This window comes from Onychomys torridus, chromosome 21, assembly GCF_903995425.1.
Source record: "Onychomys torridus chromosome 21, mOncTor1.1, whole genome shotgun sequence".
NCBI lineage: Eukaryota > Metazoa > Chordata > Mammalia > Rodentia > Cricetidae > Onychomys > Onychomys torridus.
Genome location: NC_050463.1, coordinates 24,719,157 through 24,745,515, shown reverse-complemented (window position 1 = coordinate 24,745,515; position 26,359 = coordinate 24,719,157). Strand labels below are relative to the sequence as shown.

At 47.8% G+C, this 26,359-nt stretch overlaps 1 protein-coding gene across 1 annotated transcript; it reads right to left on the bottom strand.

Moving 5' to 3' along the window:
• Positions 1–767: 767 nt before the first annotated feature.
• Positions 768–21,731, bottom strand: Cdc42ep3 (CDC42 effector protein 3). Its single transcript, XM_036170891.1, has 2 exons — positions 21,386–21,731; positions 768–1,893 (listed from the first exon to the last, which is right to left on the bottom strand). The coding sequence occupies exon 2, from the start codon at positions 1,655–1,657 to the stop codon at positions 893–895; it is 765 nt and encodes a 254-aa protein (XP_036026784.1). The 5' UTR covers positions 1,658–1,893; positions 21,386–21,731; the 3' UTR covers positions 768–892.
• Between the last annotated feature and the right edge of the window lie 4,628 nt (positions 21,732–26,359).

Genomic DNA, 26,359 nt, shown 5'->3' with positions numbered 1-26,359 from the left:
TGATAATGAATAGGTTTGTTTTTTTTGTTTTTTTGTTTTTTGTTTTTTTTTTTTTTTGCAAATACAGCTTGCCAGGAGGCCCCAACGAAAACAAGACAAATAACACTTGATGTATTATCTATAAAATGTAGACTCTGCAATAAAAAGCCAAAGGCACATAAAAATATATTTCAACTTTAAAAATAACTTAGTTACAGTAATACCTTGCTTGTTTTTTTACCAACATGTAGCTGACAGTCAAACTTCCGCAACATGGAAATAATATACAGGGATATATATATATATATATATCACAAGAAAAAAACCCGGTCCCATAAGGTTGTTTGAATATGAAAACAGTAAAATCTTAACACTGGAGAATTCGCTACGGTGAGCCCAAAGGATACAATATACAAAAGAGTCCAGGAAAAAAAGGCCGAGGTGTTAAGCAAGTTTAGACTTCCTTCTCATAACATGCTGGAAAGCGCCCTGGAGAGACCCACCGACCCAGCCCTTTTCAGACAACCTGGATCTCTGCCCGTCTGCAAACAGACAAACAAAATTGAGCAGAGCATCAGCAATACCTGCTGAAAATGAGCTCTGACTCACTTCCTCTCTCTCTTTTTCTTTCTGCCAGGACAGGTTTTTTTTTTTTTTTTTTTTAATTTTTTAAAATTATCGTTTTCAAAATTGTTTTTGCAAACAGGGCATGGCGGTTAAAAAAATATTTTGTAGGAACAGGAACGTTATTTTAGAAAATGCATTACACGGCTGCTGAAAAAAAAAAAAAAAAAAAAAACAACAAAACAAACCAGGCAGGGCAGCTCTTTCCATCAATTGTGGTTAGTGGAGTTTTTTTGTTTTCTGCTTATTTTGGTACCTCTTACTCCAAGGGAAAAGAGCTGACTCCTGGTTACTTATTTTTATCCATGACATTCAGGACCTCATCCAAAAGCGAGGGCCCAAGATCCAGCTGCAGGGAGAGCAGGGAGCCTGTCAGGTCGGAGAGGGAGTCCTCTGATTTAGTCTTTGACTTCATGAGCTCGCAGGAGGCAGGGTGCTCAAACATGTCCTCCGCGGGCCAGTCCGAGTACTGTTCAGACAGGCTGGAGGAGTGACTGTCCCTGCCCTGGCTGGACTGAGACGCAGAACCACTGGAGCCCCACGAGGTGTCCCCCTGACGGACTGTCCCATCCTCCAACAGACTGCTTTTCTCCTGGGCTTTCTCTTCCATGACAGGCTCACAGCTGAGCCTTGGCAACTTCGGACGCCCAAAGGACTCCTGCTTGGAATTAAAGGTCACTGGTGACAATAAGGGCAGCATGAGAGCCTGGGATCCTCCGATGGTCGGGAGGGAGATGGCATTTTTGAGCACTGGGGAGGGCGTTTCTGTGAACATCGAGTCCGAGGTGCTGTTGGCCCGGAAGAAGTCATTGTGCCCAGGGAACTGGCCAGAGTGGGCTTTCTCTTGGCTTCCAGGCAAGAGCTCATAGTTTCCTTGAAGGAAGGAAATATCTCCAAAGACATCATGCTGGCCCTCTTTGCCGATGTGAATGGTGTGACGAAAGTCCCCCAGGGGAGGACTGATCATATCAGGGGACAGAATGTCCCTCAGCTTAAATTTCTTTCCCTTCTTGTTATTGGCCGCTTTCAGGTAGATTGGGGTCTTGGCGGGCATTTTGGAATCTAAGAATGTCTATTTCACAGATGGGGAAAAGGCGACCTTCTTCACAGGTATCCCACACTTCCCAAAAAATCCTTTTTGATAAGTACCGTCACATTATTATTATTATTATTTTTCTCTCAAGTGGCTTTGAAATGACTGAGTCTGAGAGAACTTGCTCAGCGTAGGACCATGTGCATCTTTCTGGGAGCCGATTACATCATCCAGTTCCTTCTATAGCGCGGAGAAACCTGGAAAAGAAACGGAAGCCGGTTATGGTCGCCCATCCTTTAGGGCCCACTCAGGCCTACCATTGCCCAGGAATTCATTATCCCAGTGTCTGGAAATAACCACAAGGCTACTTTGCACCCACAGCCCAACTTATTTGCTTCCCCTAACTGTGATAAGAACTTTAATCTCAGCAGGGATTCACTAATGTTGGTCTTAGTCCAGGGGAAAACAGAAAAAGAGATACTTAGCCCCTACACCTAGAACATCAGTACTTTTTAAGCATGGCCATGGGCATGGTTTTCTGAGCACATCTAAGATTTTAGTCTCCCTCTCTTCTGAAAACTGCTGTGAAGGGACTAGACACAAGGCTCAGCAGTTAGAAGAACTTGCTGATCTTGTAGGAGACCTGAGTTCAAATCCCAGCACCCACAGAGGGGCTCATATCTGTCTGTAACTCCATCTCCAGGGGACCTAATGTCGTCTTCTGACCTCCATGGTAGTAGGCATGCCTGCGGTACAACATACACACATGCAGGCACTCATAGAGACACATAAAATAAAAATAAACCTTTAGGGTAAAAAACAAAACAAAAACAAACAAACAAAAAAACCCAAAACAACAACAAAACCACCTGCCATCAACATAGGACCAAGCGGGTCCGTTTTAAAATCATCCTATCTTTGCTTCGAATGCACACTAACAAGACTGACAGTGATTTGTTGTTGATTTCCGGACACAAACGAAATTAAATGACCAGCCCTAAAGGAAGGAGGCTGGAAATGATCGCTTCATAAGTGACACTGATTGTTATGTACTGGTTCAAGAAAACCTTCCTGGGATGCATTCTTACAAATGGGGAGATGAGATTAAGGGGAGTGGGGTGGGTACAAACCCACTGCTGGAACAGAGAGGAGCTACAGCTGGAATCAGGTTGTGGTAGAGAGAAAACTGAGCTGCCAAGGACTCCAGGATTTAACAGTGTTCTGGGATGAAAGGGTAAGAGCTACCCCATTTCAGAGGAAACACACAGGACCATATATAATAAGTCGAGCTGCCCCGGAGGATCTTTAGGAACAACGATAAGGGGAGTGTTCTCTCTCTAGAGAGGAGGCATTGTAAGGTAGCCCTCCCGCCTCCTGGTGTTAATGCCTTAACCGATCCAACTGTGATTTGCTTCTATCCAAAGAAATATGGCAGCGTGGCGGCGGTCACTCCCTGGCCAGGTAACATTACAGAAGACCCCGTCGGAGCTGAAGAGGGGTGGGGAGGGAAAGAAAGAGGGTAAAGGAAGGGAGGGAGGATGGAGAGAGGGTGAGAACGAAGACAGCAGGTGTAGGAGTGCTCACATGTGCCCATGGCTTGAGCAAGCTCCCTTGCTGGTTGGGAGGTAGAAATCTATTTACCCCATCCAGACTCTGATGAAACACAGCCCTGGCCGAGACCTTGGTCACATCCCCGTGAGGTCCAGTTTCTAAACCCTGCCCAGATACCCTCAGAAACCATGAGGTTTCTTAATCTAAGTGGATACTAATGCAGGTAAATTGTTAAAAAACAACACATCCTCTCTGTAGACACTATACGCTGTGAGTAAAGTGCAGAGCGGGTCGAAAGAAGGTCCAGGCATGTCAGCCCCTCCCTTGCTGATGAGAGACTTACCTTTTGGACATCCCCCTCCATCCCATCTACCCTCAGAGCTGACAGTGAGAAGCTAAAACTGCCTGTCTTCTCTGCCTGTCCCCTGGCACCGAGACTAACAATCCAGACTCCTATGATTGGGTCAGATGGTAGCTTGAAGACAGTCACATTTGCTTGGCAGCAGCCCTTACATCTGTTCCATATTTCTCTCCTTTCAGCAAGAGTTTGAAATTCACTTATCAGTGACAGGTGACAAGGTCTGTGCTCCACCACCCACTGGGAAAGGCTAACAGCTCCCTCTGTCTGGGAACTGGCTTATCCGGCATGCACCAGCATGCTGTCCAGCCACCCGGGCCTGAGAAGGCAGAGAAGGATGAGTAGAAGACACCCAGCCCCACTTGGCTTTGTGTGTGAGGAGGAGGCAGCAGGTTCACTCTTGCTGAGAGTGTGCTGACCACAGAGCCACCAAATGTAATAGGATGTCAGGTCCTGAAGTGCTTCAGCTCTGACTTGGGTCTTGTCTCAATACCAAAAGGAGAAACCTTACAAAGAGAATGTGCTGGTAAATGCCTGTAATGTCAGCACGAGAGAGGTGCAGTCAGAAGGATCATGGCTTCAAGGTCATCCTGGGGCTAGTTCAAGGCCATTCTGAGATACTTGAGATCCTATTGCACAAAACCAACAAACACGAAAAGCTGAACCCTTGGTAGATCGGATAAATTATCGTCCTTAAAATAGAGATACGCCACACAAAGCCCGAACCTAGGGCCCCAGTGACACTTTCCTCCCCCAGGAGGTGGTAGGCAATCCCAGGGAAGAACTGCCCCCTGGGACAGTACTATCAGTTCATGGAAAACATTTGCAGCTTGACTCTGATGCCTGCCTGAGGTCTGCTGGGGGTTATGTAAGGCCAAGAAGTACCCAGGGCAGGGCAATCCAGAACAGTTCTCTGCCTCTGACAGGGTCACTTGAATCCATTCTGCAAATGAACAAGGACAGGGGATGGTAGGGAGGAGAAAGAGAAGAAAAGAATAGTTGTTCCTATCTGAGGGAGGAGTGTTCAGTACCATGGCTTCCTGGTTGGGTCTCCTAAAGCAGCCCCTGCCTGGCTACAGACATTGTGGCCCTTTAGCCAGAGGCTCCCTTGGCTTGGTAAAGGCTGGGGTTTATGTTGGCGGCATGAAGACAAAAAGAGACCAGAGATGGGGGGGGGGGGGAGGCGGGGACCAAGGAGGGGGCTGTGAGAAAGACTACATAAACAGAGAGGAGGATGCCAGACGCCATGTGCCAGGCTAACAGCTGTCAGATGCAATGAAAGGGTGTTCTGATTTTTAAACAGGGGATTTCAGACAAACACAGCAACTCTCCCATTTAAAAGAGTTGGCGTGTGCAGTGCTGGGCAGCAGCGTCCGGTAGCTCTGACCCAGTCCTCGGGTGTCCTCTCCCAGGATCCCTGACTCCTCCCGGCCCTGCTTATCAGCAAGTGGATCTGCTTTCCCTTTCCAGGCTCTTCCGACACTATTTCTGGCCACAGCTTACACAGAAAGCCAAAGCCTTCCCTAGTAAGAAGTGGTATTCACTGAGGGCCTCCCTACTTTGCCACGACGCTTCACTCTCCCGCTCACAAGAGCCCAAGAGGATCCTGCTAGAATGTTAAATGTCCCCATTTACAAATGAGACACTCCTGGGGCACAGACATTGAGTCACCCTGCCAAGACAGCGTATAAGAGCCAGGAGTGGCCCCCAGTCTGAGGTGGCAAGACATTTAGAGGGCACAGTCTCTGGGAATTTAGCTCCCAAGTTACCGGAGGGACTGACTGCATTCCTGAGCCTGTTGGAGACACAAATGCGCGCAGAGCCAAGGAAGATGGGGAAGAGGCTTCTGCATACATGATGGTGGGAGTGTGAACAGCCCTCACCTCCATCGGGGCAGTTGGATGTTGTCTTTCCAGACAACAAATCATATGTCCTTGGACTCAGATACCATACATAGGTGCTTAGTTCACTTAAAGATATGGGAGATACTGTGTACAAGGCTATCCAATCAAACATCTGTAATAGCAAAGAGTTGGAAGCAAACCTAGTTGTTGACCTGCAGAAGATCTGTACAGATGGTCCAGCCACACAAGTTAGTAGTATTTACATCTGAGAAGGAAAGACACTTTTAACACAGCCATAGGCAAAGAGCCCAGTGGCGCACATGTTCAAAGGAAGAAAAGGTAGGTACAGAAGTGAAGTATGTAATCTAACTGCGTCGGCTTGTATAGCCATGACATGTATCTATAAGATACCCAAGAAACTAACAATGCTGAGTGACCTCGGAGAGCAAGAGTGAATGTAAAGGGCAAAGGTGAAAAGGAGACATTCATGTTGGTCCTCTGTGATGTCGGGTTTCCGAACCATGTGAATGAACCGGCTATTTTAATACTAAAACTATAACAAATAATGTGTAGGGCTCAGACACGGGCTTAGAGGGCTGATTTTGCACAGGGTACTTAGGTCTGGCAAAATCCCGCTGTCCTATGATCAGAATTCACCACTGTGCTTCAGTCACGAGGCCGCTGCCGCCGCCGCCGCCGCCGCCAGCATGTACTCCGGCTCAGCCAGGCTCTGAGGGTGCTGGTTACTGGCATCGCATCGGGCCACCTTTCTGTATCTTCACCCATTTCCTTCCATCAAGAGCTTACTGTCCCATCTCCAGTGTTTCCAGCTCTCTCTAGCATTCCCACTGTCTTCCTGGATCTATTCAAGGCAGGAAGACCGTTCTCAAACACCCGTCCCTTGACTCTGAAATCGGAAGTCTTCATGACTGCATTCTCATAGTCTACAGGTCATGGTTCTCCTTCACCACCAGGAGAGTTGGTAACACTCTTCTGGGAAGTTAGATGCCTTAGAAGACAAACACTCGAGTTCTGGGCACTGGCAAGGGAAGATCTGCCAACAAAGGCCCAGCTCCCAGCCAACCATTAGGCATCCTCTCCCAAAGACACAGAGGATGTCCAGCTTCTGATGAACATACTCCTACTTGCACAGGTACCTGTGAGGAATCCAAGGAGGCTGTGGTAGTCTGGATGCAATTGGCCCCCATAAGCTCAAAGGGAGTGGCACTATTAGGAGGTGGGACTTTGCCAGAGTAGGTGTGGCCTTGTTGGAGGAAGTGTGTTACTGTGGGGGCAGGCCTTGAGGTCTCTTATGCTCAAGATACACCCAGTGTCTCACTCAGTTCACTTCCTGTTGCCTTCTGATCAAGATGTAGCCAGCACCACGTCTGCCTGCAGGCTGCCATGTCCCACCGTGATGGAAATGGACTAAACCTCTCAAACTGTAAGCCACCCCAATTAAATGTTTTGCCTTTATAAGAGTTGTCGTGGTCACAGTGTCTCAGAGCAATAGAAACCCTAAGACAGATGTCAAGACCCAGAGCAAGATCTTAGGGGATATGAAAGGCACACCTCTGATAGGGAAGGCAGATGGTGAGGTTGTCACTTCTCTATGAGTCTAGGTAATTCTAGTTATTTACTTGTGACTACCTTAAGCATATATAGCAGATAATAATTTAAAAAAAAAAAAACCCACAGCAGTCACAATGATTATAGGAAAAACTGAACCACTTCTTCACCGCTGATTATTTGGGGGAGGAGGATGAGAGGGTTTCATAACCAAACCTGTTTTAGCTTCCATCCTGTTGGGGTCCTAGGAATGTACTACTCTGTCCACCTTTGTTTCCTTTCATTTTATCTAGTAAATGGGAACAGTGTCTCACTGTCTAGCCTAAGCTGTCCTAGAACTCACCGTGTAGCCCAGGCAGGCCTCAGCTGGTGGTTACCCTGCCTTGGCCCTTCCAAGTGTTGCAGGCAGGAGGCACCGTATCCAGCTTGCTTCCCCACTGAGCTGATGGCCTTATCATCTGTTTCCTCTATCATTCTTTTGGCAAACCAAACACACTGTGATGGCTGTTGTGGTTGTCACCTTGACTGTGTGTAGGATGGACTAGAATCCAGAAATGGAGGGCACACCTGTGAGAGATTGTCTGCTTGGTTTGAAGCGGGTGAATCTGCTTCTAGTCCAGATCTTTGAGGTAGGAAGACACACCTTGAATGTGGGCCACACCTTCTGCTGGAAGCCTACATAAGGACATGGAAGAAGGATGCTTTTGCTCTTTGTCTGCTTGCCCCTGCCTTGCTAGCACACACATTCCTTCACGGGCACTGAAGCCTACTTCTTCAGGATTCCAGCACATACAGAAGACCAGCTGAGACACCCAGCCTTGTGGGACTGGATTCTTGGACTTTCCATTCACAGTTAGTCATTGTTGGATTAGCTGGACGGCAGCCTGGAAGTCATTCCAATAAATCCCCTTTATATTGAGAGAGAGCGAGAGGGACAGAGAGGGACAGAGACAGACAGACTCATTCCGTAAGTTCTATGACTCTAGAGAACCCTGACTAATACATATACCAAAATAAGTAATCAGACAGCAAGGGAGTGTGGGGTTAGGGTTATTAAAAAACAAATTACTGACTGAAAAACCAGTTCCTGAATTGCTCAGAATTGAGTGTACTGTCAACTTAATCGGTTCTGAAAAGGACAAAGAGGTTGAAATATTTTGGGGGAAATCCATTTATTTTAAGAAAGGAATGCTTGGTTTATCTACTAATTATTTTTAGATTAATCCTTAGTTGGGAGAAAGGATAAAAAAAAAAAATGTCCTGCATCCTGCAAAACAGGTTGCGATATTAATTCAAAGTCCAAGTGAGAAAACAAGGGTAGGTTGTGTGAACGAGGATGCTGCCTTCCTGAGGGACTTGTTCTTTTCCTTGTAGGAAGTGAGCTGGAATTCAAACTCCCCTTTCTGACTTGGTTACACATCATTCAAGGGCATCCCAACTTTTTTCCCCCCATCAGTACTGGGTACGGGATCCAGGGCCTAAGCATATGTTCCAGGCACTGAATCACCATGCCCAAATTCTGACCACATCTTCCCTTTGTCCTTCTGCCCCAGCCCAGTAACCACAAGCCCTCCCCTGGCACCAGCAATGGCAGCACCATCTGCACATTAAAAAGCACAAACATTGTTCCTCTTTTCTCTATAAATCCACAGTCTTAGGAAGCATGATGGGATAGCCACCCTCTACCTTGCTCCCAGCCTGAGCATCTTTCTCTCTGCCACCAACTGGGAGGAGAAAACAGTGACTTCTTGGGTTCCTCCCTTGCACTTGGACTCCCGAACTGCGCCTGCCTCTGGGCTCTGCTCTTTGGAAGCCTAAGGGCTACCTGGAACATGTTTCTACAAGTTCTGAGGAGGGCAACTGGAGGTGAACTGAGAGCCAAGGAGGTGAAAGAACACTAAGGAAATACTAATCTTCAGTGATCTGGAGGCTTCATTTCATTGTAATGAAAGAGATTAATTTGTTCAGGGAGGGCCCTAGGGCAACCAAGCAGAAAAGACCAGGATACAGATTTTGACTTTTTCTCTGGAGAGGAACCCAGGGGGATGCCATGGAGGGTGGAGAGCAGGCAATGTATACTCTATAGGATCAGGGCCTCACAGGGGGAGGAGCCTGTACCCAGCGCCTCCCCTAAGGTGCAGAGGGCATTAGCGCTCCCACAGGGGAACACACTCACTAATTTCCCCACCACACTCCCCTATAAACAGGCCCTCAGACTTGCCCCTGAAAAGGCTTTCTGTTCAAACACAGCTATGTTTTCACTTACTAATGACTAGCCAACCTTTGGTGTTAGGAAACTTAAGCCTTAGTACAAAGCGGCTCCTCAGGCCAATCCTTTTGCGAACCTCAGTAGGGGGCTTCTCCCAGGAAAGAATTTCAAAATTCACAGAGAGAAGAATTTTGGCATTAGACATTCAACACTGAACTTAAAGGGGGAAAAAAATCCAAGACCAAAGATGAGCCCGGCAACAGCATCCCAAAGGGCATGCTTTTCATATTTCTGGCCAGTTCTGCTCCACCCATCAGAAGATAAGATGCCTTCGCTATCTTTAGAGTCTTATCTTCTGCCCACGGCTCCTAATCTGAGGACAGGGCAGCATATGGCAAGACTGTGAGCTTCCATGAGCCCTGAGTTCCTAGCTGCTGAGCTCGGCCCTCCAAACCCTCACCAGACTGAGCAGGCTGTATTTTATGGACCCACTCAGAAAGTCTAATACACCCACCTTCAATTATTTATAAATGGACTTCTCACTTATGATTAAACAACAGCTTTATTTACTTTCCTTTTACAACCCCAATTATATAGGGGCCCACAAAAAAACCACGTGGGAGACTCAATGCTAATTTATGTACACTCCTTACATTTACGGGACTTAATTGCACTATTTGAAAGATTTTTTTTTTTTTAAAGCAAAACTAAATGACAGGACGCCTACCTCCCAAGGTACTAACACTTGTGAAGAGAGCCCATTAGGGCATTTTTTCCTTATAAAAATAAGTTGCAAGGGCAGACTCTATGGACATTGATTCCTGACAGTTATAACGAGGTAAGCCGAGGGCAAGTTCTCTTATGCCTGGTTCATTTTGCATGACTGGTTTTTACAGGGACTTAGCCTCGGTGCTGGCCAAGAAGCACCCAGCAGGCACTCGGGTCTGACAAGTTGGAATCCAACAAGGCCGTTACTGTGAGCTGCTCACCCGCCCCGTAACTAACGCATCCAACTTGGTCTGTCATGATACAAAGACAACATCAATACAGAGAGAATTTTGACCCTCTTATTTACGGCGCTCTCCAGTCTGCACAAACTCTGCCCCAAAGCCTGCTTAGGTGCTCGGAAAGTAAAGCGAGATGAACCCTGCTAATGTTTACATCAGCAGTTGCTTGTACAGAACTCCAGTTCTGACAGTAGTACCGTCAAATGATGCAGCGTGGGTTGACGGGTGAGTAGAAATTCTGACTGTGGACTCTTCAGAGCACCATAGAGAGGCGATATCTAGTCCTTTGCTCTTATGCTACGTCCTCAAATGTGCACTCTGAATAATCCTTTGGGGGGCAGGGGTCACAAAAGGGACAGAGAGGGGATTTCCAAGCTAGCTTCCTATCTTGTTAGAGGGCTGTCTGTGGTCACCCATGCTCCCTCATGGGTTAAAACAGGCTTCCCTGTGTCACATCTACTCTGGATATGTGGCCATTCCACTGTCAACCATTTCTACAGAAGACTCCCCTAGGTTAACTCTACCCTTGTCTATATACACAGATTTGAATGAATGCATGCATGCATGCTCTAACTAGGCTCAAAACTTTTCTACAAGCACAGACTGGGTCTCACTTATTCTATTCTGTCTCCTACAACAATCACCCAGCACATGGTAAACTCCAAATTTGGAAATATTCAATCCATAACCGATTCGATTTTTCCACCACAAGAGACAGATTGATTGGATCCAAGAAAGCAAGAAAGCCCCCCCCCCCCCCCTGCAAATAACTCTGTAGATGAGGCCAATCTGAAATGCCTGGGCTCTCTAAAGAGTTTACACACGGACTAGCTAACAGACAAGGGCTTGCTGTGAGCCAGGCAGGTTTTAGCTCATGCAATACTTAGACATCATCTAGGAAACAGCCTTGAATTAAGTCAGTCCATGTTTTGGGTCAATCAGCAGGAGCCAGGATTTGTGCCACATCTGTACTGTCGATTTGATGACATGATACCTACTAACCCAAACTGTCTCTCCCTGCGGTCCAGCAGCACCAGAAGAAAGGATGCATTGAGATCGCAGTAGCAGTGATCAGAAGACACTAACTTGACCCTGTCAGACACCCAGAACGGGTGGAAAAGGTCCTACACACTTGCTCTTCCAGCTCCAACTCACCACAACTTCTTTGCATTTTTGCTATTATGAAAAATAATCTCAAAAGGAATTTGACTTTGCGGTTAAGGTCAAAAGATTAAAAATTTAAAGCAACAAGAAAACCTCTGAGGCTCAAGGAAAAAAAACAAACATCCTGTTCTTAGAAAATATCCAGTGTTGTCCATTCTTTTCTCAGAGGAAGCACATGCAGGCGACAGGGAACAGTAGTCTCAGGGCTCAGCTGGACCGGGGACAATAGGGCTCTCCATCCCTGTTTGCACTTTACTTCCCTCCGAACTTTCTGAGACCAAGAATTCTGTGTCTTTAGGTGGAATGTCCTCCTTACCTTCTGACCATCAGACACTGTTCATAACATCCTCTGAGACCTGCTTCACAGCCACTTCCTTCCTGGAGGAAGTGTTCCCAAACTCACCTCACGTCATCCTGCTTCACTGCTGCGTGGCTGGGGCATTCTTAGGTATTGTGTAGAAATGACGTCATTTGTTATTTTCCTGTTTTCTGGCTTTGAGATCTGTATGACTATCTCATGAGTAAGGTGAGCCATAGTGTTATATATGAGAGCTACTGATGAGTCTTTTTATAAGCTGGCCACTAACAGAAGCTCGTTTGCTTTCTTCCCATCTCTTATGTTAAGAGCCTAAAATAGGCGAGCCAGATCTAGGCCCTTACCTGTTTTGGTGAATAGTTTTATTGGAACACACAATGAATGGGCATTTGTTTTGTACTCCCCACAGATCAGCCGTTCTTCACGGATGGCAGTTTTGCACCCACAGCAAGCAACGCGTAACAAATATCTGCAGACATTTTTGATCCTGCAACCTTAGCAGGGAAGGGATTGGTCAGTGGCGTCTCAGGACGCAGGACAAGAATGCTGCTGAACACCCTCCATTTCCTGGAACAGTTCCTCAAAGAAATAACTATCAGGCCCTGAGTCTCAATAGGCTGGGAGGCCCGTAGCAGAATTGACGCTGCTGGACAAGGTCAGATTTCATAGATGGGCAGAGAATGCATGTGGCCTTCAGAGGGTAAACTATCAAGGACCCCTTACAGAAGGGGTTTGAACCCTTGCCTTAGAAGCTTGCAGCTCTACAGGGCTAGGGCACTGTTGTCCACCCCAACCCCTCAATCACACCCTGCATGTGGCTCCAACTACCACTTGTAATGATAACTTTCCGAGTAGAACATCAGCTCACACATACCTACTTAAGGATGGATCAGAAACACTTAAAGTGGGCCAGGGCCAGTCGTTAGGTAAAGAAATCGAAAGTGAGCTCTTAGAAATGTTGCCATAGCAACAAAACACACGATTGGTGTTTGGTTTTCTCTCTGAAGTAGCTACTGGGAGGTCTGGGGGGTGATACACTGAGGGACTTGCTCTGTGGGGTCCGAGCTGTACATCTCACTGTGCACAGTAAGTAGCAGTATTCTCCCACAGACCGGAGATTGGAAGTGATAGGCGGAATGGTGGCTCTCATTTCTCAGAGGTCTGGAGAAGCACCGGATTTCTCTCCTGCGTTCTGGGGTTGCCCGCTTTGCTTTCCTGGGGAACTCCATGGTGAGGTCCTACCTCCTGGAAATGCCAACACCCAACTGTCGCCCCAACTTCTCCCTGGACACAGTCCCCTCCCTGTCAAGTCCAAAGTCCTGTCACTGAGCCTCTCCTCATTCGCTCCCATGGTTGCTCTGTGGTACATTTGCCGCCTACCTTCTTACTTGGAATCCACCCGTAATCTTAAAACCCTTTAGGGGCAGGCCCACGCTTACTGTCTGGAGACAGGCTAGCATAGAACAGAGCACCTTATAACATGGGGTTCTCCACACAGACAAACCGAGAAGCTGCCCAGCCCCACAGCTCTACTTCTTCCCAGTTGCCAAGGCCTCGGGAGCTCCTTAGCATCATGTGTGCATCTGACATCTACCAACCATCATCACACTGCACTGTAGTTCCTGCTTCTTTGCCCAACCCCCCCATCAGGCTGTTAGCCACGTGGACAAACTATCTTCCTCATAGAAGGTGCTAAAGAGAGCATATATTTGTGAAAGTGATGTTTACAGGGGAAATGACTTCCATCCATGACTGCAGAGTACAAACAAGCATCTTATGAAGACTGCCTTGGACCATTCAGATCTTCCAGTTACACTCGGGTCCAACTTAAAGAGTGAGACCCTGTGGAAATGATGAGGCCACCTTGCTGCTCTTTCCTCTTAGAAGGAAATGTACTCAGGAGAACTTGGCTTATGTGGCCTAAAAGCATAACAGGAGATCTCAGGAAACTACAATGGACATTCTACAGCAAAGGGAAGCCTGAGGTGGAGTGGGCAACAGCCACAGGAAAGGACTTCACTTCATGTGAGAACAGATTTCCAGGACTTAAGGAGGATGGTATGTCTCAAGGGCCAGCAGATACCTGTCTCTATCTGGTCACTTTGTAGAGCCTTTGAAAAGCTATACCAAGTAGTTAAACACACACACACACACACACACACACAGTCAAATTGTTTTAAAAAAAAGGGATGAGACTCCTTGTTGATAGTCGTATCTATTTTTAGCGAAATTGAGAAATATGGCTAAGCGGGTACTGGCAAGTTCATGCAGAACCTCATTTCCTTCACGTCTCTGGTGAGAGCTGCTAGGTGGGTCGCTTACATAGGGAACTGACAGAGGCAGAGCCTGAAGAGAATCCTGTTGATAGGGCAAATACTTGAAGGACATAGCAGCAGCATTTATCTCTAGCCAGCAAGGGACCCACGTGCCAGTGACAGACCAGGGTATAAAATTACCTTAAAAGACTCGCGTAGGGGCAGGATGAAGTCAACGGGAATCAAACGAATAAGTAGGAAGTCCTGCATTTGGGTTAAAGCTAATTACATAATCTCGTAAGCGCAGAAAGAGGCAGGATGTGGCTGGCAGCTCTTATAAAAACAGACCTGGGCATTAGCTTACCACAGCTTACTTGTGAGCTGACATTTTGAGGTGGTGGCTGAAAAAACTATAGCCCTGAGAGGCTCCTTGCCCAGACCCCAAGCAACATGAGACTTTTCCGTACCCTGCTTTGCTGGAACCTCTCTGGAGACCCCATGTTCTGAGGTGTTCTAGAAGCCAGCGCCCATAACAATACTTTCTATCACCATATACCATATCTGTCCCCCTTCCTGGTATCAGGATTCTAATCAATGCCAGTGACTTCCTCTTAAGACTTGAGTTTCCTCCTCTGCAAACTTGAAACAGAATGGTGGGCATCTTCTCAGGGTGTGCCATGCCTGGCAAAGGGCTGGTAGGCACTGAGCTCTAATCCAAGGGAGCAGCTGCTTTGGTTTTAGTTAATTCCAGATATAATCAAGATGACCACCAAGAACAGCCATCACAGAAGTTTCTTCCAATTTTATTACTTTTAGACTTTAGGCTCTGGTCACCTGATGGATTGTTTTAACTAAAGGGTAAAGTCGTCCAAATGATGTGGTTCCAAAAGTCAAACTTTCCCCTTAAGACAAAACTGAACACGAAAACAATTCCTGGTTTGACTCCATTCACAGCAGCTGAGACCCAACTGAGTGTGCCCCACCAGGCTGGTGGCAGCGATTGCCTCCTCCCAGGTGAGCCACTAGATTAAGGAGTCCTTCATGAAGGATCTAGAATAAAGCCCACCAGCAAGAGCCTGCACCAGGCTTACCATCACACCCAACTCCGCATGACTAGAAGGCACTTCACTCTGAAGACATCTGGACGGAAGAAAACCATGCCTAGTTTGGTGCTGTGAGCTGCTTAAAGAGACCCATGTGGCTCCAGCTTCTGTGTACAGTCACCTAGCCCAAGGCTGGCCACTCACATATTCACCAACAACCAACAGCCACTAAAGAACTGTGCAGTACTAGGACAGGAGGCCATAGTAATGATGCACAATGTGTAGAGAAAGGTAAGTGCACACAGCCTTGAATACATGGTTCACAGGCTGTGGAGAGGTCTGCCATAGTGACAGGAAATCCAAGCACCCTGGTGCTGTCAGTGGACATCTGGGCACCAGAGTTGTCCCAGGGGCAAAAGAAGCCTCTGTGGAGGTGGCTGCTTCTCAGTTGCACTCTAAAAAATGTCCTGGTGTGGGCTCCCCCGATGTCTACTGTATCCTCACCAGGCGTGGCCACCAGACCACCTCCCCCTGAATTTGAATGTTCTGTAGCCAAGAAGAAATGGCTTTAATAAGCTGGGCAAGTGGTAATGACTTTGTAACAATTTACAAGATGCTAGAGGAAGAACTGGATGGTATGGCTAGAACTAAACTGTCCACTTGATAGTTTCACTGGGGAAATAAGAATGCTTAGATAAAGTAGGTTCAGCCTCTGCTCTCCAGACAGCTTAATTAGGCAGTCACAGGAACCAATACATTATTGATACGACAGTTCGTGCTGGAATCTCAGCACTCAGGAAGTGGAGGAAGGGGCCTGTGAGTTCTAAGCTAGCCTGGACTACACAAAACTCTCCCAGAAATTAAATAGATAGATAGATAGATAGATAGATAGATAGATAGATAGATAGATAATTTAAAAGATCATCCTAAATGCAGTGAGTGCCACCCAGAAGAAAGCACACAGGATGCTGTGACATGCCCCAGAGAAGGACAAAGAATAATAATTACGGGAATTGAGAGCTGGCTGCCTCCCCCATTTCTTCAGATGAGAGTAGAAGCCACCTGGAGAAGGGGAGTATCTGCCTTGTGAATAGCTGGTCACCCCAAAGTGTATGGCCCCCACTCCTGCTGGGATTAAAAAAAAAAAAAAAAACAAAAACAAAAAACCAATGTTTTCAGCCTAAACTGACCCTAGGCAAAAATTAAATAAATAAAGGGTAAGATATCAAATACATCCCCAAATGACCAAGCCAGATTTCACCGGAAACGTCTTTGTGTGTTTTAAAGATGAGAGTAGCCGAAATGATTGTGATGTATTTGAATAGTCCAGGTCTTTCTCAACTAGACGCATGACAGAGATCTATCATTGACAAGACGTGTCTATAAATATGACCTTCAGGATGTCACCAGAACAAGACAGATTCCCAAATGTGTAAGCTGTCCAAACAGAAGCCTGCCTTTGAAGTCCTCGCCTTGCAGCCTGCTTGGGCTCCTCAGGCGAGAACTGCATTGCTGTCTTCCAGCCCAAGGCCACTCTTTATTATTAGCTCGACAGGCTATGCTAATAGGTCACATGGATACTGGCTTATTGAAATCTGGAGTTAGGGATGATCTGAGCTCATCTAACACCAAATCCTGTTAGAGATGAAAAACAGGCTCCGAGAGGCGCCAGAATCACACCATTCGGATCCACATCACACACCCACCTACGTTTTCAGATCTAGTCCTTGCTACGTTTTGATCATCCCTGGGTAGTTCCGGGTCAGTTTTATCCAACAGAGCCACCACGGATTTGCCAGCATCTTTCTGGCATGCTCTTCCAGCCTGCAAGTCTGTACAGCTGTGACTCGGTGCTCCCCAGAGTGAGTTTTCTACCATAGTAGTCCTGCAGTCGCTGGGAGGGCGTGGGACACAGTAGAAGCTCTCTCCACAGGGAGAGTCACTGCATACTGGTGTAGCAGGGACTCTGCTGCAACATCCGGTCAGGAAGGGGGCCTCCTCAAACTGGCTCTCCACAGGACCCTTTCCTGGTCTTCAGGAATGCTTCAGGTGTTACCTTATCCGGGAACTGCAGGAATGTGACCACCCACCGCAACACTGTTTCATAAAGAGCCAAAGACTAGAAGGCCAATCCTAACTTTCTGAAATGAGCAAACAGCTTCTGAATCACAAAATATCTTTTGTTTTTCAAACTTCCTACTATAGAGTTCTAGTGTGAAGTAGTTCTACTAGAAGTAGTCTTTTTGGGGGGTGACTGGGGGTAGGGGGTGCTGGGTACTGTGGTACCTGCATGTAATTCCAGAATTTAGGAGGCTGAGGCAGAAGGGTCAAGCAGTCAAGGTCAACCTGGGTCGTAGAAGCCCTGTCTCAAAAATCAAGATAAGAAACAAAACCAAAACCTCAGCTGTTGTTTTAATGCCCATGTCTCCTCCTCTAAAGCCATACAGTTAGATTTAAAGGCTGCTTTTCCACCAGAGGCCCTGGCCCACTGTCTCATCACTCCACTCTGGTAAAAGTTGCCACTGAAGTGCATCCAAGCCAAAGGAAACACTTTTTTTTTAAAGAAAACAAAAACAAAAACAAAACAAAACAAATAAAACAATAACAACAAAAATCCTCCCCGATTAATTGCTAATTGCTGTAGATTTGACTAGTTACTTGTCATAGTTTGTGGGATGTTGTGTTGTTTTGTCATCTCTAAAGGAAGGGAGCAGAAAGGGAGAAAATTCCAGATCAGGATGGACGGCCCCCACTCCGGGGCAATTTCCAGACCTTGTCCTGGGGACGGAGCAGCAGACTTCACAGCTGATGAGAAGCAGGGACCAGGATTGTCCTGGGCAAGCGTGCTCAGCCTCTAAGGCCTCTTCACTCTATCTTTCACAGCAGACATTTATCTAGCCACATCCAGGGCATGCACAGCACTGTCACAGGCCTCCTTCTGCAAGGACAGAGTTCAGGGCCTTCCTGCCCAACCTCCTGTGGTTCCTGATCGCCCTGGAACTCTCAGAGTATATCACTACCCAACAGACACTGAATATCCACCAAGTGCCAGGGGCTGCAAGCCAGGCCTCCTGGATATGACTTACCAGGCATGGTTCCTTAGCCCTACTACCTCTGATGGATCCAAGGACATAGCCTACATGGGGGCAGTATTCATTCCTGGATACTGGAACGCCTTGTTCCCAGCTGGGGCATGGCTTTCTGATGTCTGGGTCCCAGATTTTACTTAGTGAATTCTTTTGTTTATGGTGTAAACTGCTTAGACCAACTCTAGCAGTTTCATGTTAGCTCTGCTGTAGGAGAACAAGGTCACGACATACAAGACTGAGCCACCCTTAATAATTAAGTAATTCAAGTTGTATTCCCTAGGGCTGGCAATTACTTCCTTTGGGTGGTGATATGATGAGATAGAATAACATAGAATGAGTTCCTTTCCAGAGGTCAGAAGCCATAACAGTCATCATATGTAATACCTCCCCTACCCTTCCTCCCAGACAATGGAGGTTTGCTATTCAGTACTAGGTCAAAGATACCTGAGTTCAAACCATACTTAGCTGTGTAACCTTGACCAAATGACAAAACTCTTCAGAGGCTAAGCTCTCATCTGGAAAGGAAGTACCATACCATACATGTAAAAGACTAGCTATGGAGTTGTTATATGAGATAGTCACATAAGTTAAGTCACATGTCCAGCACCACGCAAACACTATACTCAAGATCCAAGCAACGTGCCTAGGCAGCCTGATGCTGAGTTAATAACTTCAGGCTTCCCCAGTCCCTGAACTCAAAAGGGCACTCAGACAAACCCATTCAGGTATGTTCTTTACTGTCTAATTTTGGGCAAACTATGTAACTGGCCTGTTTTCAGTCACTACACCTGTAAAATGCAGATCCTGACACACCTTCTTTCATGGAATGATTATTTAGAAGTAAAGGACTTCATGTAGGCAGTGGGAAGAGTACTTAGCTTAGCACCTAGGACAGGCTTTATGCTGGAATGACTTTTGATGTCCCAGCAGCATGCTCTATACAATTTTATCTTCTTATTCAATTGTAAGAAAAACATGTCCGTGGGATTCTAGTTAGAAAGAAACTAGGCTGAGCCTATATAAAATCAGACTGAAGCAAGAGCCGTAATTAATAATAATAATAATAACAACAACAATAACAATAACAATTAAAAAATCAGCACAGTATTCCTGGGGGCTTTTTCGGCCAGGAATTGTATTCAACCCATTGGATAAATGCTATGCCTAATGGGCAAAGAGCTTGTGAAAACTTTATGGCTTGGTGAAAAACCGTAGGGTAATGTAGGTTACAGCGATTTTATCCCCGATGCTGTTGAATAGCAGGAATTTTACAAGCGGAAAAAGGGCAGCTTTTGTGAACATGTCAGACGTAAAACAAAACGCCATGTTAACGGGGAAGCTGGAGAGCAGACAGGGGCCAACCGGCTCGGGGAGCTGTTACAGCTTTCTCTTGCATCCTGGATCACATTTTAAGTTCACCATAAAAAGCCAAAAGAAAACGTGCAGCACTTTAGCGGCTTTTCTAGGTGCCGTTAAAATGCAAGGCAGAATTTCAGGGCTCAGATTAGCGGGGTGGGAGGGAGCTCCTCTTACTTCATGTCTTCAGGGGCGGCCCCAGCCTCAGCACCATGTTCCAATCACGGAATTCAGAATGCAAATCTCTAGCAGATGAGACGGCTGGGAAACAGAAACTGCCATGGCCCCAGAAGGCTTCCAAAGTTCTCCTCTAAACATCCCATCTGTGAGCCCAGAGGCTGGTAGTCCTGTCTCCTGCCATGGGTGGGGTCTATGGGGAAACCTAGACACTTCCAGATGGACTGTCAACCAGTCCTTGAATACAGATCTCATCGCTTATTTCACACCTGACAATGCCAGACATTTCACAACTGCCTCATGTCTGAGTCCTTCCTTCGGAAAAAGGTGTTTGTGTAGACTGGTATCTGAACTGTCCATCAAGCCACAATGGTGGAGCCGTCTACAATGGTGGAGCCGTCTAGAATGGTCCACAAGTTGTGCTTCCCAGTTGAGTCGTTAGATGAAAGATCTTTTTTTTTTTTTTTTTTTTTTTTTATAAGTTGGAACATGGCAGGAGTCTTTTAATGGATTTGGGGATACCCCTGGGGCAGACCGACTGCTTCCTGGTGAGGCTTATTTCTCCCTGTGATGTTAAGTCTGGATCTGCTATTAAAGCAAGGACATCTGCTACCCTCCTAATATTTTCAAGGCCAGTACCCCTCCTCCACCCCCCTTCCAGAACGCAAGGATTTTTTCCGAGGGCTACAAGCTGCCAGGGTGGGAAGAAAAGGCAGAAGAAATCTTGTCTCCCTAACGTATCCATCAGTTCCCTCCCTAGAGCCCCCTACACGCTGCACACATCAGCAGCCCACTCCCCCAAATACACCAAAGCTGCAAAGATACCTGTTCCAATCCCCGCCTGACATTTCTCGTCCCACCCTCGTTTTAATTCACTCACTTTTTTTTTTAAACACAATGTAATTACTTGACTGTCAGCCTGGGCTGCACTCTGGGGCTTTCACTCCTTTCAACACAGCTGTACTCTGAGCTTTGATGCTGTGGTCTGCGCAGCCGGTCCGTGCCACAGCCGGCTGGGTAATGCAACATTCAAGTGCATATTTATTTTTAAACTGACCTCTCCTAGACGGTGCAGTATAAAGCAGGTCCTGCCAAAAAAATATGCTACTTTCTATTTATAAGATGAAACACATGCCTTCCCTCCCAAAGGCGAGAGAGGGAGGTGGAGTATAATAATTCATAAAGAGAAAAAAAAATGACTGGCCAGATCCATTCGTCCTCACTTGCTTGTGTCAAGACACTTAGTGAGGAAGACGAGGAAGAGAAAAAGAAGAGGAGGAGGAGGAGGAGGAGGAGGAGGAGGAAAGATCTTGTAAATGCTTCAGTTGTTCAGAAACCACAGTCAAAGAAGAAAAAAAAAATTCAACTGCCAGATCTGCAGGTTGGGGCCTCCGCTGCTGCCTCTGTCAGCAAGGAAACAGCAGGGCTGAGCGGTGCACCCACATGTGCCGCCTGGGTGCAAACGCAACCAGAGGGGCGCGATAGCCAAGTGCGGTTTATTCTGATGGAAAAACGCAACACGCGCCCAGAATGGCTGTCAATAACTCGGAGGGGGGGCCCTGCTGCCTGCAGCCCCACCCAAAAGAAGAAGTAGGCGCGGACGGCAGAGCTCTGTGTCCTGATCCCCTCTGGGACCGCTCCATGTCCCTTTTGGTCCTCTGAACATCAGCTCAAGAAGGCGGTGCCCTGGGTTATCCTCTCACCCTTGATAAGCCTTCCAAGCCCAACACCAGCACGAGCTGGAAGGGACTAAGGTGGACGGTGGGACAGACTCACAGGTGGAGGAGGCAGCCTGGGCTCTACACACTCACCAGCAAGCAGTCGCTGAGGCTCGTCGCTTCTGTCGCTTCTGCCCCGGGGCCGGGCGTCGGCCCGGGTCGTCTCCCGAGGGCGCAGGCAGTCCTCGCCGCCGCCGGTGCGCTCAGAGGCGGAGGGGCGGCGACGGTTCACCGCATAATCTGCTCCGGGGACCGTGCGCGGAGTCTCCCGGAAGGGCAGCGGCCGCAGAACTGGGTGGCTCGGTGTGCGTCCCGCTGCCGCTGCTGCTGCTGCTGCTGCTGCTGCGCTGCCAGCCAGCGGCCGTTGCAAGTGTCCGCAACACTGAGCGCGCGGCGGCTCGACGCGCGGCCTCAACCTGCCGAGGGCGGGGCGCGCGGGGCGGGGCGGGGCGGGGCGGGGCCCGGGAGCGTGGCGGGGCGGGGCTGGTGAGGCCAAGGCAAGGGCGGGGAGAAGGGTGCTTGGCCGCCCCGGGGACCCTCCCTCCGCCGTACCTGTCCCCAGCCCCGCAAGACAAGGCGGCTGCGCGGCAGCGGGCTCTTGGAGGACAATGGGCGCCCACTGTCACCTTCCCAGTCCCCACTTCCCCCGGGATGTGGCTTCTCGCAGAGTCAAAGCCTCCTGGCACAGGGGGTGGAGCGTGGGGATCCCTTGGGCACAAAGAAAAGTGGCTGGGGTGCTCTCTTCAAAGAGGGGGCCTGGAACCCGGAGCGTGGCTGCCCGCACGGTGCGGGAGGACAATAGGACTCCGCCCGCACCCGGGACCCTCGTGCTCACCCTCGTGTCCCCGCCTCGCCCGGTCCTACCTAGCCCATCTAGCAGTGCCGGGGTTCGCCGCAGAGAGAGGAGGGGACCTGCGGTGAAGAGGGGCCACCTGACCGCGTCGCCGCAGCTCGGCCACAGCTCCCCCGGGGACCCCCTAAGCTGCTGGAGCTCCCGGGAGAGAAGGAAAGGGGAGGGTCGCGTGCTGTCAACGTGCTGCTCGCCCCCCCCCCTCCTCCCCAGCCCCTCGTAAGCTGTCGTCAAAACCCGGAGCGTGGATCGGGCGCGCGGGAGACGCGGGGCTGGAGGCTGGGACCCTGCGCGACAAGGAGAAACGCGGACGCAGCAGGTTTTTCCTGTCCGGAGCGAGGCGACTCCTCCCCCCCACCCCCCACGTCCCAGGTCTTTGAGAGATTGACCTAAAGCTGCGGAAGCGGGTGGTGGCTCTCCTGGACGCTCGGCCAGGCGGCGCAAGTGGCGCAGCTGCTGCTGCTCCGCACCGTAAAATTCCGCCCGTGGCGACACCTGCGCCAGTCGGTCACCCGGCCAGGGCCTCAGGACGTCCCGCCCCTCTGTCCCTGAACCTCAGTAGGAACCCAGTGAATTAATGTTAATTGTCTTAATGGGCCACCGTCTCTTCCTTCTCCCTTCGTCGGCCTGGTAGGAGACAGGAAAAGGTGGCGTTTTTCCGGCGGTGAGGTCCCCGCGGGCATGGTTGACCTGGAAAGGGAGCTGGAACCCGGAGGAGTCGCATGCTCCTCCCGGGCCTGGCTCCAACACCAGGACTCTCAGGTTGCCTGGAAATCCTGGCACAAAGCAGAGCCCCTCCTGGAGACCTTGGCTTCCCAAGGCAGTATCGACTTCAGATCATCACAGGGTTCCCCCCACTACACACCCCATCGCTCTGAAACCTTAGACTGGGGTGCACGTTAAGCCCAGGTCGTAAACCACAGTCGATGTTAAGGTGAAGTTGAAAAGGAAGCGGACACAACTGTTCGGGAAAGCAAAAATACTTGGGTGGGGTGCTAAAAACCTCAAGGAAAATAATAGTTGGCAGGTTAAACGGCCTTGAGGTCGGAAGTCAAATATAAAAGCTGCAGAAGGGATACCAGAATTTTGACAAGCAAAACAGTCGGTGAAGATAAGGGACCCGGCCTTGTTGCCTTTCTTCAGTCCACAACGGCTCCGAAGTTTCCTTTGGCAGATACCTGGGTTCCACTCCAGATTCCTCAGAGTTTTACTTGGGGTTCACATTTCAAAATATATGTTCCATTTGGCACTAATGTATATATTTTATATATGACTTTATTGAAAAATATTAAATGTTACTGGCCTTAGTTAGATAAAGGTATTTTTATAAATATTTATGCACAGCTTTCATTACATATGGTATTTTTAAAAGTACGAATATGCATGTATATACATTTATGAAATGCCATATGAAAAATTCCTTTCGCACACATAAAGACATTCCTTACACATATGTCTTGTGTGTGATTTCTTTTTCTTTTTTCTTTTTTTTTTTCACTTTTTTTCTATTGTTAGCTGCTGTTCAAAGCAGTCCATTTCCACATGTCTAAGTAAATAACTTCTTTTACAGTTTGGACAAACATAGGGTGGCAGGTGGCTTGGGGGTTAGGACTTCCATTCCCAAACCCCATTTTCCCTCTCGTGTGCTGTCTCTGTCCTCTAATCTTTTTGAATAGGTCTTTACCTCTGAGCCCTAAACAGTGCGTGTACAACCTTCCTCTTCAAGGGTCTGGTGGCGCTGGTCTAATTTATCTCGGCTTCTTTGAGGCCCATGTTATTTGCTGAACACCTCACGTTGTGAATTTTCTTTCCAAATGAGTTCATTTCCTGACTTAGTTAGGGCAGCCTTTAGGTTTCGTGGGTTTAGATGGTACTGTTGGGAGGTTTTCCTGCTGAAGAGGCTGGAGAACTTTGCTTCGGGAAGACTGGGGAGTGATTTTAGGAATGGGTGAAGACTTGGAAAATCAGTGGGAACTTGGGAGCCTGTGACTAATATCTATAGCACACAGGACCAACGGATGAGTCTTTGTCTATTAGTTCCAGCTCTAGAGAACAGCTGAGGTGTCTCCCACACTATCTACACAAGGTACAGAGGACACCAGCATGCCAGAGTATACGGCCAGGGCCTGTCCATACCTGCTCACAACAGAGGGTGGTTCTATGTAGCCTTGGCTGACCTGGAGCTGGATACGTAGGCCAGGCTAGCCTAGGACTGTAGAGATCTGCTGCCTCTGCCCACCCTGAGGGCTAGAATTAAAAATGTGTACCACTACACTTTGTTTTCTGAGACAGCATCCTATGTAGCCTAGCCCGGCCACCAATATCCTACGTAGCCAAGCATGACTTTGAACTCTTTTTCCTGCCTCAGCCTCCAGAGTACCGGAGCCGCAGTCACACACAGCCTTGCCTGGCTCATAGAAGTTTTTCTTTTCAATTCCTTATCATCTCTTTAACTGCCCCCAAGTGAAGCCGGCCAGTCTAGACTAGTGTTAGCTCCACTGGCTTGGATGGGGTGGGGTGGGTGGGGGTGGGGCAGCATGCACAGGAGCCCTGTCACAAGGGGTTTCGTGTCAGGCTTCATTTTTCTATCACTTGCTTTTCACCCAGCTCTGACCACACCAGACTCCAAGCTGCCCTGCAGTTTACGCCAGCTGAGTCCTGCCCTCTCTGTCCACGATGCTTCTTCCCCCAAAGCTTTCAAAGCCTCCTTTCTCTGCTCATGAAGATCTTTTTTTTTCAAATAAGACTTCAAGGGTGAGGCTCTCCCTCCCCTAAAATAGCAGCCCCACCCAAATTCCCTTTCCCTGAATAAAGCAGGAAGAATAGTTTCTTCATGACCTGACATGACATCATCTGTATTTACAGTCTCGGTCATGGCCTGTTTTCTGTAATGTATGGACGTAGAGTACTTTGTAGTTTCTGTACCTAAAACAGGGCCTGGCACATAGTGGGTGATCAGTAATACCTGTTGAATTAAAATCCCTTAATAACAATCAGCAGTGTGTCTAAACGTCTTGTTGACGAACATTATAGCTACATATATTAAACATTCCTGGGATACACCGCACGAGTGCTGAGACCAGAATTTCAGCCCCTTCCCTTTAGTCTAACCGAGCAAGAAATACAAAACACATGGAACATTTTAAGTTCTAGAATTCAAACATTTGAAAGCAAGGCTTACAAAAAAAGTCTTTATAGTCCATGTATAATGCATAACTATTTTTCTTCTGGCGAAGCTGAAATGTACTCAGCTGGGGTTTTCCTCCCCAAATGCCACACTCGGATTGAACTGAAGCATGCATGTTCTCCATTATCCCCCCCCACCCCACCCCCCAAAGGTAGATCTAAGTGTGTGTGTGTTGGGGGGTGTTAAGAAAGTGGAAGGTTGGGACTTTTTATTTGACGGTGCTAGGGATGATACCCAGGGCACATGCTAGACACACATTCTATCGCTGGTCTACACCCATAGCTTGATTAAAACTTTTTAAGTGTGTCTCTAGCTACAGCATAGGGATCCCCTTTGGCTCACTGATTGCAGCTGCCCTTGAGAGGAACTACATTAACCCGTGCTAATGAATTGGCTTCACTAGATGCCAGAAAGCTAAGCAATTTTCTAACCAGCAATTTCCTTGTAAATAAAGAAGCTCAAGTCACCTTTTGGTTAAGAGCCCGAGTTTCATCTAATCAAATAGAGCAGGAAATGGTATATTCGAGACTATGTCAGCTTGCAGACTGCAGGCCTGGTATACAGGTCTAACTGAACAGGGCAGAGAGTCTGCCTAGAACTTTGAAGACATTTGTGCAAGTTTAGTAACACAGGCCAGCACAACTTTAATTTGTGGATGAGATCTTCAGGTATAGATGCAGCCAGATCTGTCTGATTGTTAATGGAAACTAAGGACTGATAATGAACATTGCCTAAGATTTACATAGCTTTTGTTACTCTTAATAACCCTTTTGTGTATATCTCATGTCGTCTGCATTTCTGGTTGTTCTGTCTGTGTTAGGTAGTGTCTTAGTTAGGGTTTACTATTGCTGTGAAGAGACACCATCATCGTGGCAAGTCTTATACAGAAAACACTTAGTTGAGGCTGGCTTGTTTATAGTTTCAGAGGTTCAGTCTACTATAATCATGACGGGGAGCATGGCAGCATGCAGGCAGATGTGGTGCTAGAGTTGAGAGTGCTACATCTTGCAGGCAACAGGAAGTTGACTAA